Source organism: Quercus robur, chromosome 4 (genome assembly GCF_932294415.1).
Source record: "Quercus robur chromosome 4, dhQueRobu3.1, whole genome shotgun sequence".
NCBI lineage: Eukaryota > Viridiplantae > Streptophyta > Magnoliopsida > Fagales > Fagaceae > Quercus > Quercus robur.
In genome coordinates this window covers 29,703,540-29,715,761 of record NC_065537.1, presented here as the reverse complement: position 1 = coordinate 29,715,761, position 12,222 = coordinate 29,703,540, and the positions used below count along the sequence as shown (strand labels likewise).

Sequence of the window (12,222 nt, the reverse complement as noted above, 5' to 3'; positions counted from 1 at the left end):
TTTTAAATATTAATTTTAGTTTAATACATGGGCTTTTTTTCTTTCTACTATGTTCTTTTGAGTGTTATAAAACGTGAACAAATCCATTAAATTATTTGGAGCTTTAATTTTAGATTCAATTTGTTCATGATGAATTGTTTTATATTTAGGCCAAAACATCAATTTGTTTTTAGTTTTGGCTTGGATTGAACCTCAAACTTCTTTGAGCTAATTGGAATTTGGAAGGTGGAACCCACATGAAATATTAATTTGTTGTGTTTAAATGGTGCAGTATCGCCATTGGTTGATTTTGAGATATTAGTAATCTGTATTGCTTCTTCTCATTTCTCTATTCTTCTTTTCCTAATAAAATTTAAAAATACATAGCTACAACCATCGGGTTTTTTGGATAATGATTTGTTTCATTTTCAAACATTGCAACTCACATGGGACTCAAAAATGTCAATGCAATGATACCAAAAGGCTAGGAAACCAGAGTACTTCAATTTGGGACAAATGAAAAATTATACCACTAAACCCACAAAAAAAGAAAAAAGAATCTAATTGCAAATTAAAATGACAGGAATAAAATGCATTTTGAAAGAGATTATAACATAGTGACTAGATTGATTGCTGGAGTAATTAATGGTGGTGATACTACCTTCATCTATTTATTAAAAAAATTTGTTATCTATTGTTGTTTTAAATATTAATATTAGTTTAATACATGGGTATTTTTTTTTCTACTTTGTTCTTTTGAGTGTTATTAAAAGTGAACAAATCCTTTAAATTCTTTGGAGCTTTAATTTTAGATTCAATTTGTTCATGATTAATTGTTTATCAATTTGTGTAACACTACGATTTTCAATTAATTGAAACTGTTACACTTTAGTTTTATTTTTCTCAATCTCATATCTTTCATATGAAATTAAAATCAGGAAAAGATTTAATGGGAGTGCCAAGCGTTATTAAATTGAGATCATGGATAAAGGCCGTGAGATTAGACATTACTCTCGACTTAGCCTCATCTCCCATTGTTCTCTCATGTAACCTCTTTAATCTGTTCTGCATCTCAGTGTCTTCCATTACTCTTCTTAAGCCTTCTTCAACATCTTTTCGTCCAAACCCATTGAGTTGCAACCCAATTTTCCACACTTCAACAATATACTTATTATTTATGAACTGGTCCCCTGCCACTGGATAGCACAAAAGTCGCTTTTGGCATTGTATGGCTTCCACTGTTGAATTCCATCCACAATGTGTAAGATAACACCCCACAGCCTTGTGTCGCAACACTTCCATTTGGGGAGCCCATGAAACTACTTTGCCTTGAAATTTAATGGCCACTCTCTCCAAATATCCAATTGGTAGCCCTTCACGCCATGTTGACCCTAGCACCCATAGAAATGGCCGTCCTGATGCCTCTAGAGCCAATGCTAGATTCTTAACTTTACCTTCTCCAATAGGGCTAACCCAACTTCCAAATGAGATGTAAATAACAGAGTTAGACTTTTGCTTGTCTAGCCAATCTAAGCAACTCTTATCTTCTTCCCAAAAGCTGGGGTTCTTGGACATTACATGGTTAGACAAAGGTCCGATAGAGAACACACGTGGATAATCTTGAGAGCTTTTGACCGATTGAGCATGTTTTCCATCTATGTATTCATCAGGAAGGGAATTCACTAGGAGCCATCTAAGAGTTCTTGATCGGTCCAAGGTTCTGGTCCAAAATTTGAATCTTGCTTTTCTTGCTGGAAGAGTTCCAATCAGCCATGGTAGATCTTCTGTAGATAGCATTGGCTGATTTTGTAAAAAGCAAATTCTACCTAGATGTTGGGGAATTCCTGCCACAACATCAAAAAAAGATTATAATGTAGTTAATGGGTCAAAGATTTTTTTCATCGAGCAACATGCCCATATTTTTTGAACAACAAACAAATAAGCGTATGGCTAAAGATAATAATTGAATTTAAAAAGTAGCCAATAAAAATAGCTAAAGATATGACTGTTCAGAAAAATTTGCTAGACCCGCCAACTTGCTCGACCCAATCTATGAAGGTTCATTAAGTGAGGCAAATTGGGTTGGGTGGATTAGATAGATAACTTAGACGATCGGGTTGAATAGCAAGTTAAGATATTCTAACTTGCCACAATCCAACTCGCCCACATGTTTGTGTCTATATATATATATATATATATATATATATATATATTAGGTTCAAGTTACACTTGATATAATTTTAAGTAATATTACATCACTCAATATTTTTTAATTAGATGTTAATTTTGATAAATCCACCGCTAGATTACATTATTTTCGTATATTCTTCATGCTTACAAAATTTAAAAATGATCATAGATCAATAGCTGAGCCATCAATTAATTATTTAAATTGAAGTTGTTGTAGTTTAAAATAATACATAAAAGATGAGTTTATAGATTAAATGGTAAATTACATCCGATTGGCATGCTTATTAAGAACATATAATTCAACGGTTGGATTTTCAAAATATGAATTGGATAACAAGTTATTGGGTGATGCATATATATATATATGCACCCCCTTTATTTCTCTCGTCTCTTTCTCTTTCTTTTTTTTCTTTTTTTTTTCATTTTCACATTTTTCTTCCCTAATAAACTCCAACCGCTCTCTCTAAGATTTTGTTATTATTCTTACTTTATGTACACCTCTAATTTCAGATTCTTAAATGTTTTTCATTTTAGTGTGATAAAATTTCAGTCATTTATAACAAAAAGTATGTAATATTTGTAATTATTTTTAATAAAAAATAACAAAATTTTCTTTTCTTTTTTGACTTGAAAGAGTAAACAATTATCCAATTAAATTAAAATAACTTCATCTAGGAATTTGCCAACCTGTCCAACCCACTCAACCTGCAAAGTTGAAAATGTTAAAATTTTCAACTGACCAGCCAGATTTATAGATTGGCGGGTCGGCAACGGATTGGAATTATTCCAACCCACTATTAGCGGATTGGTTAAAAATATTACCCTCCACTCGCTCAACTTGACCCATGTACACCTCTAACTAAAGATATAGAAATGAATTTAGTTGAGCTTGGAATAAATTGATATTTTTCACTTACAATATATTAATGGGATTTATTTTCTTAATTTTTGAAAATTATATTAGAATGTATTCATTTTTATTTTTTGATAATCATGAATGTATTCATTTAGTTGAGCTTTTTATGATAGAAAACGTTTATAATTTTTTTTTCTGAGAAAGTGATAGAAAAAGTTAAGCAGGAAGTAATGCAAATTATTTAACGTTGACCAATTTTGGTGTCATGGTATTGACAAAGAATAAAAATAATAATAATAATAATAATAATAAAAACGTTTCCCTTAAAAATTTTTAGAGACCAACTACTGTGAAGTTCTTAAATTTCTATTAATTTATTTGAAAATAAGTGAATTATATTTTACCGCAATATTAACATTTTAAAATTTTAATTATATTTAAGAATCTATTTGAATTATTGATGATGTGAGAAAATTTGAATAAAATAGATGATTAAAATTTTAAGAAATTTTAGAATGAAGATACCATAAAAACACTAGAGAATCTTGGTCTAAATTGGGAAATTATTGGGTTACAAACAGAGGCACTGTCTGGAGGGCAATAATTCGTGAAGATGGGTTAAAACTTAAAAATGTTACTTCGCACGTGCAATATGCACCCGCACTCAATCATCTTTACTGGTCAACTTCTTATTGAAATCGTGGAAGCACGTTAGTCATGTTATGTATAAAGATTTTCCCATGTGGCATCTTCTAACAAATCACCGATACTTTTGCTGCCAACTTCTAATGATAGCCAACCATAGCACTCCACAAAAACGGATAAGGAAAGGAGAGAGGGACTAATAGAGATGTGAAAAAATTTAAGGGATAAGGAAAGGGGAGAGGGACTAATAGAGATGTGAAAAAAATTATAATTTTTTTCAATACATTGATTGTTGGGAAAGAGCGATTTGAACTCTTATACTCTGTCTAGATTAAGAGAAAGTATGGTAGAATTGGCTTAAAATTAGCTTATTTTTAGTTAATTCTACTCTACTCCTTTCTACTTGCCCTTCCTTCCTCCAAACTCAAACGGGCCCTTAATGTCTTTGTTAGAAATACAAGAGATCTCAACTAATTAAACTACAAAATTCGTGATATATTTTTCATAATAAATTGATCAACATAATGTAACTGGTGTTAATAAAAATTGTCATAAGAGATCCATTTAAAGTTGATATTTTTGTAATTAAAACTTATCACGTTTCTAATTGTAAACAAAAAAAATCAAAAACAAAAAATTTATAATTATATCTCCCTAAAATCATCCATTCTCCAATTCAATATTGAGATAGTCAACTTTTCTTAACAAGGCCCATAAATATTTTATAATCCCTCTCAACACTTGACTTCAAATTTTCGTATCTCAACATATGCCATGCGCTTACAACTTCACCTAGGAATAAAAATATATTAATCTAAAAAGAGGTTGCAGGTAATTAGTTACTAACCTGTATCAGAAACAAGACCTGTCCGGACCATGTCTGGAATGGCTGCAATCATTTCATAAGCGGCAAACATGACAGGCCAAAATCCAGCAACGGGGACTCTGCACCGATTGGCTACTTCAATAGCCCATGATGCCAACAAATCAACCACCACACATACAACTTCACCATCCTCAACAAGCTTATGAATCATGGCTTCCAAATGGACAGGCATGTTTTTCTCCATAGCCATTTCAATGGCAAAGAAATCACGTGGGGTGTCCTTGTCTAGACCATCTGGTATTGGCATGCACAAAATCTGGTCTTTTGGTTCTATACTTGATGCAATCTGATGGTGAATGAACTCTGGGGTGATCAGGATTGTCTCAAATATTTCACGGTTATGGAAGGCAGAGGCTAGCTTAAGCATGGGAGTAACATGTCCCTGTGCAGGGTATGGAACCAAAATCATCTTTGCTTTCTTTGTGCACTTCATATTACCCATCTCTTATTCCCCTCCTATGACAAATCAAACTCAACTTCTATTCTGTATATGTGGTTTTTTGTACGCATTCAAGCCCTCTAACCATATCCCAATATATAGAAGAGAGAGAGAGAGAGTCAACTAAGCATGTGCCCAAAGACGTGCTGAAATACGCTATAAGCCAACATGGCCAGTCTTTTTTAACAAAATGTTATATAAAAGGATGGGAATAAAATTCTAGCACTTTTGTTGCTTCCGAAATTGACTCACTAGTTACTTGTAATTTTGCCAAAGCATAATTTTAGGATAATTATCTTGCCAAACTTACTTAATTATGTAACACTTTTTTAGAACTTGTGTTTGTCAAATTCAAGCTCTAAATGAAATTTAAGTTTACCAAACTCTAGTTCTAAGTATTATATTAATACTTGGAATCTGAGTTTAACAAATTTGGTGTAACGTAACTAAATAAATTTGGCCAAATGTGTTTCTCATGAATTTTTAATTAAATTATGCTATTTGGCAACAAGGCCACTAATCACTCTAGAGAAGCAATAAATGTAAAGGAGTACAAATGCTGTACAAAAGGGTGTAATTAAAATTTAAAAACAAGGTGTAAAGTTCTATCCAAAGGAAAAAAAAAGGTGTCAGTTAGGCTAAGCGGCACCCATAAGTTTTCTGATTGAGGCATGGGAGCTTTTATTCCAACACGTGACAGCATTTCATGTCACAAGCTTCAACTTTTAGGTTGCTTATTTGATCATCCACTTATTTGAAATAATAACTTCCTGCCTAATCAATCTTTAGGTGAATGGGTCCCAATTAGTATTCACTCAGACGTGGAGGCTATATTTATGCCTATTTTGCACTTTTTGGTTCCTTTTGGGATGCAATAGAAAGAAGTTTCTTTATGTATCTTTTTGAAAATTAAATTAGACGCACAGACTCAGAAGAATGAGTTTAAATTACCATTAGATAGCAAAAAGAAAATGCTATTTTCTAATTTGGGAGTCGTGCCAGTGGCAGAAGCAAAGGGATCGATTCGATCCATGAGAAGATTATGTCTCTTAACTTTTATTGATTTCATTCCTTTATACGCATTTGAGTTGTCTATATCTATATCATTTTTTTTTAAAAGATAGTTTCAATATATGGCGTCCACTCATGATGATATCAATCAGTTTTTTATGTAGGCCAGAAATGAACCTCAAATATCTTATTCTACCATTAGAAACTTTACCAGTTGAGCTAATTGAAACTCACTATCTATATCTATATCTATATTTATACTCTTTAATCTTTGCTACTATTTAAGCTATGAACTTTTTTTTTTTTTTTTTGAATCTTGAATATCCTAAATATCCCCTCTAGGTTTTTAATTAAGAGGGATAAATTCGTAAAATAAAATCCCACAATTTAAAACTCCTCACTAAACCCACATTCTCATAGTTTACAACCTCCTCAACTCTTATCCTTTTTGAAATTTAAACTCACACACACTCTATTTTCTCTTCTTACTTCTTTTACCTTCTCTTTTATTCATTGTTGGGGATGTTTTGCTACAAGGGCAAAAAATGCAAGATTAGCTCAAATCTTCCCTTGGGTTCTTTAGAAATGTTTATTTGTGGAGAATCAAACCTTAAAATTCTAAATGTATAATGAACAAAAAGCTAATAGTACTTTAACAAGAGAGAAATCAAAATGCCATAACTGAAATACATGAAAATGTAGAAAAAGTGCAAAGGCCCGAAATTTCGATCCACAGTCAACGAGAAGGGGAAATTGAAAGAGGTTGTGAGGAAGAGAGGGGAGGTTCCCTTGTACCCATATTTCCACCCCCAAGCTTTAGAATTGTGAGGATGTTAGCTAGTTGAATGACCTTTTGCTTTAAAGTTTCAGCTCTGTAGGGAAAATGTGGTTGATTTCTTTAGCTGAAGAAAGATTCTTGTATTGTTTAAACCATGGTTGCTTTTGAATCTAATTGGGGCCTTTTGTATTGAGTTTTGGGTGCTCTAAGTGATTGAGTTTTGGTCAATAAAAAAGGTTTCAATCAACAAGGTTATGGTAAGATTTGTTTTAATTGGGTAAGAGGGTTGTCTTGCTTTTTGCATAATTTGGGAAATAAAATGGCCTAAATTCATGAGTTGATGTTTCCTAGAGATGGCAGGTCCTTGGAGGCTGCATTTGGTTGCTGTAGCAGACAAGACTAGCCATTTAGGGCAGTTACTTGTTTTAGGCAGAAAAAGTGTTAAGTAGAAAAGTTGGGTCACAATCAGCTAAAACATAAAAGTTCTTTTGGGGTGGAAATTTAGGATACAAGACCTCATCCATGAGTTTGAGGTGCTACTAGTGTCCCTTGCTCACTTGGTAGCACGCATGGGCCGAGCTCAAGTAAAGGTCCGAAAGAAACTGACCCATATCCTCCAAATCACACACTCTCAATTTCCCCAATATGTCGCATAGGCTTGGGTCATACTTAAAATAATATAATATAATATAATACATGAATTGAGCTCATAAGGAAGTCAAGCTTGGTTGAATCGGGCTTGTAAAAAATGTATCGTGAAAATGGGGGTATCAACATTCATCATGAACAGAAAAATCCCTATAGGCATTTCGAACCAAAAAAAAAAAAAAAAAAAAAATTCTCTATAAGCATTCAACAAACTCAAATTCACCATAGATTTTGAGTGCACAATTATCAATCCAAAGGTATGTTTCTTAATTAATACAAAATGTGATTCCATTATATGAAACATTTTCTTTAATATTTTGTTCTACGCGTGATTCCATTATGCGAAACATTTTCTTTAATATTTTGTTCTACTTTGTAAACTAATTGGTAAATGGATGAGACTCCCACAGAAGCTGCGTTCAAATTCAAGCTGCATTTATTTCTTCCTTTCCTTTGGGGTTTGAAAACATGAGAGCCAAAATATTTTGTTCTACACATACGTGATTCCATTATGTGAAACATTTTCTTTAATATTTTGTTCTACTTTAATCGAATGTGAGCTGAGAAATTAAACAAAGTTTATTCGATTTGGGGAGCAATTCTTTTAAGGTTTTGAAGGAAATTTATTATTTTTCAATATGTGCTTGGGTTTATCCTGATTAGACGGTCGGATCTCGGGTCTACCCTTGGTCAAGCTTTCAAGAGTCAACCTAAGTTAAATTTGATCAAAGTTAACGAAAAGCTCCAAATACATTAGATTTGATATAAAAACATGAAAAAAAAGTGTATTTGTGAAGTTTTGAGTAAATTTGACCATAAATGTATATTCAGACTGAAACAAAGACACAAAAATATGGCAAGTCCTGTTAACGAAAGATTTAATAGCATTGCCAACATTCAGCAAAAAAAGAAAAGAAAAGCATTGCCAACATAAAAGAGACAAAAGTGAGATGTGAATGCATGAAAGTCTGACAAAGGCCAATATCATGCGTCGTATGCCATAAAATGTACGAGTTGTCCGATCTCAATCAGCACTCTTAACTCTTATACTATGTTTGGATGGGTGGATTTTAGGGAGGATGGAAAAATTTGAGGAGAAAATAAAAAAAAGGGTGTTGTTTGGTAAGGAGGGAGGGAGAGGAAAATTTTTGGTGGGACCCAGACATTTTCCACCCGGGCCCACCTAAAACTTGTCTCTCCAAGATGGAGAGAAAATAGTGTGAGAGGAGTTTTATGGATAAATGACAAAATTGCCCACTGCATTAATTTCGTCCCCCCCCCCCCCCCCCCCCCTCTTTTCTTTTTCTTCTGCCTACTTTCCTGGGCATCTGCTCCTTTTAAGGCATTATTTTTTTTTTATTATTATTATTATTATTATTATTATTTTCACTTTCTAAGAATGATGCCTACTTTTTTTTTTTTTTTTAAATCCTTTTTTCTTTTGATTTTCTGGGCTGTACTTAGTGTTATGTTTTTTTTTTTTTTTCTTTTTTAATTAGACATGATTTTGTTTTTTTCTTGGACATAATTTTTATTGTTTAATAAATTTGGGTGATTGTTTTTTTTTTTTTAATTGCTTGTCATTTTTTTTTTTTAATTGTGCATCATTTTTTAGCAAGAGTATATGAGTAAATTTATACAAACTCACTTTTTCCATTCCTCTACTTTTTTACTCCTAATCAAACAAAAAGAAGGGAAATTAAAATCTTTTCTATCCTTCCACTTTTCTATCCTCCCACCATTTTCTATCTTCCCATTTTTCCACCCCACCAACCAAACACACCCTTACTCTCTTGCTCAATTCTTCCACGTTTGCCTACTTTTCTTCTTAAAAAAGAAGGGTTCTATTCGTAAGCAACTTTTTGACTCTTTTTTTTTTTTTTTTTTACAATTTATTATTATTTTTTTTGTAGTTTTATGTCATTATTTTTAATTTGGAGCTAACTTTATAGATAGAGAAAAAATATTAAAATAACTTATAGGACTAGTTTTATGTCATTTTCTTTTATTTATCTAATTTTTTATTTTATTAAATAAGACCCATTTTAACACAACCTTAACAAGCACTGCACATTAACATTTGCCAAAAAAAAGAAATGCACTACAAGCATGTGTGGCCGAAAACAAAAAAATGCAAGCATATGTGCACGTGTTTTTACATGCTTTACATAAAAGCATAACTTAATTTTGCAAGTTGTTGTGGGTTGTGGCTGTGGGAGTGGAACCGTGGGGCTTCTCCCAGCCATCAATTGAACAGGACAAAATGCATGCATTATGTCATCAAGGGCTCAACTTTTGTAAACCTGTAAGATATATCAAGATTTTCTTAAGCTTGCCTTAATATATTCCACCAATTTTAACACTAACTTTCACAATAAATTTAGTAAGGTTGTGTTTGGAAACTTACATTTTGTTAAATATATTAGCAACGCGATATGTTATAACCATGTTGTATATGTTAGAGTGGATGTAGAAGGGGAAGCATAAAATAGAAACATTGAGAACATGAGAGTTACATGGTTCAATCTTGCCGGCCTACGTCTATAGAGGAATCCCTTAAAGAGTTACATTTTTATTATATAAGAGTGTAGTACAATAACTTATGTTACAATAAACGCTAACCTGTGTTACAATAAACCCTAGACTACTAGTACAAGTAGGAGTGGGCTTGAGCCTATTATATTGGGCTAATATATCTAATATATCTCTAACACCCTCCCTTAAACTCAAGGCCAAAACTCAATGAAGGCTTGAGGTTGGATAAGTACAAGAAGATCTCTTGAAGATGCCTTTGAAGAAACCACAATGAAGAATGTACCAATTGATCAATTTTGGAGCTTCAAATGAAGAAATAGAGTCCAAAATCAGAATCTACGCTAAAAACTGAGTAAGATAGGCCATTTTAAAAATTTTAACTTTTGGTCAAAGGTCAACGCAAAAGGTCAAAGTCAACAAATAAGTCAAAGTCAATGGTCAAGCACCAGCAATGGTCCACAGGTCAAATCCAAGAAATCAGGGTCGGGTCGGTCTAGGTCAGCAGAATTAATGATGACATGGTGCTAACTCTTTGATGTGTTGAGGCTTGCATGGTAGTGACGTGGCTAGGGCTTATCTGGCTCTTGTTGACGTCAGCAAATGATGTTATGGATGACATCAGAAGATGGCTAATGTAGTTCTTTGGTGCGTGGATGGCGTGTATGGGGTCATATGTGCTCCAGATTCTTGGGTTTCGTAGAGCGGCGAATTCAAGGTCTTAATGGCAACGCGTGTGTCCAAAATCCAAAATGTGGGTTAAGAATCCTCGGCAGCATGTGGAGTAAGAATCAGAACATTGACCGTGTGTTGGGGTGCGTGCTACTGCCGTTAGAGACTAGGTTCCTTGTTTTTCATTGCGGGAGGCCGTGGAGCACACTTGTGTGGTTGGTTTCGTTAGGTGAATGTTGGATTTGTACAAATTTGAAAGGGGAGGCATGGCGTGCTTGAAAGATCAAAGACTTAGTGGGGAGACAGCAATAGTGGTTCTGTGGGAGCTGTGTGATGCTGTGGAGTTCAGATCTATAGGCAAGTAGTGGCATTGTGGTGGATTTGTGTTGTGCACGTGGGAAACTTCTTTGCTATGTTGAGATAGTTATTTAATGCCAAAAACGAAGTTTGGCTTTGATACCATGTTAAATATATTAGCAACGTGATGTGTTATACCATGTTGTATATGTTAGAGTGGATGTGGAAGGGGAAATATAGAATAGGAACATTGAGAACATGAGGGCTACGTGGTTTAGCCTTGTCGGCTTACATCTACGGGGGAATCCCTTAAAAGTTATATCTTTATTATATAAGAGTGTAGTACAATAACTTATGTTATAATGAACCCTAACATGAGTATATATAGACGACTAAACCCTAGACTATTAGTACAAGTAGAAGTGGGCTTGGGCCTATTACATTGGACTAAGATGTGTGAATGCGGATCTCCTGGAGTTTGCTCACTAGTTCAGTTTCAGTATATGTCATCTCACTAGCAAAAATGTTGAGGTTATTTCTTGCGGAACCAGAATTATGCATCAACTTAGCTAGCCCCCACAAACTATATATATGCCCATAGTGTGTATTTTAGAACAAAGTTATGGTTATAGAGCCTAATTCATGTTTAAGGTTTTACTTTTTTGTTTAGGATATATATTAAATCCTTAAGTATTAGCTGCTGCTTCTGAGTTTTGATAAATTCAAGGAAACATAGTTTTGGGTAGAGATGCTTTGCATTAGTGTTATCATTTAGTTTAGCAAATATTTTCTTAGTGAGTCAATTTGTATAATTCAATAAGATTTATATTTTGTGGAGGATATTAAGTAATTTCCATGATTGATTATAGGTCCTATTTAAGAGTATTTTGAGACTATTTTGGAGGGTGTTTTAGCTAGACTTTTAAAGTGATTTAAGTGCTGTAAGTAATTATGCATAATATGCACAAGTTTTGTCATTTAGGTTCTTAGATGTCAAAGGTTTTCAAAAGTCATATTTTTAATCTTACGTTTTCTAAAGTTTATTGAAATAATTCTTACATCATTGAAAGAGAAACTTCAAATTTTAAATATTGTTTTGAATGTCCAAATCTCATTTAAAAGATGATTTCTAAACTAAACTCTTTTCAGAAAATAATTGAGTTTCAATGTAAGTTTTCTAAAATGGTTCTTGTTCTTTAAGTTTGTTTAAAACTAGGTGATTTCAAAGTCATATTCTTATTTTCCAAATGGTACTTAAGACGTTTTCTTTTAGCAAATTGAGTTTTTAG

At 33.1% G+C, this 12,222-nt stretch overlaps 1 protein-coding gene across 1 annotated transcript; it reads right to left on the bottom strand.

Annotated features, from left to right (window-relative positions):
- Nucleotides 1-760: 760 nt before the first annotated feature.
- LOC126721109 (UDP-glycosyltransferase 82A1-like) lies at nt 761-5,112 on the bottom strand. Its single transcript, XM_050424134.1, has 2 exons — nt 4,518-5,112; nt 761-1,823 (listed from the first exon to the last, which is right to left on the bottom strand). Exons 1-2 carry the CDS (start codon nt 4,996-4,998, stop codon nt 898-900), a joined length of 1,407 nt encoding a protein of 468 aa, XP_050280091.1. The 5' UTR covers nt 4,999-5,112; the 3' UTR covers nt 761-897.
- Nucleotides 5,113-12,222: the final 7,110 nt, after the last annotated feature.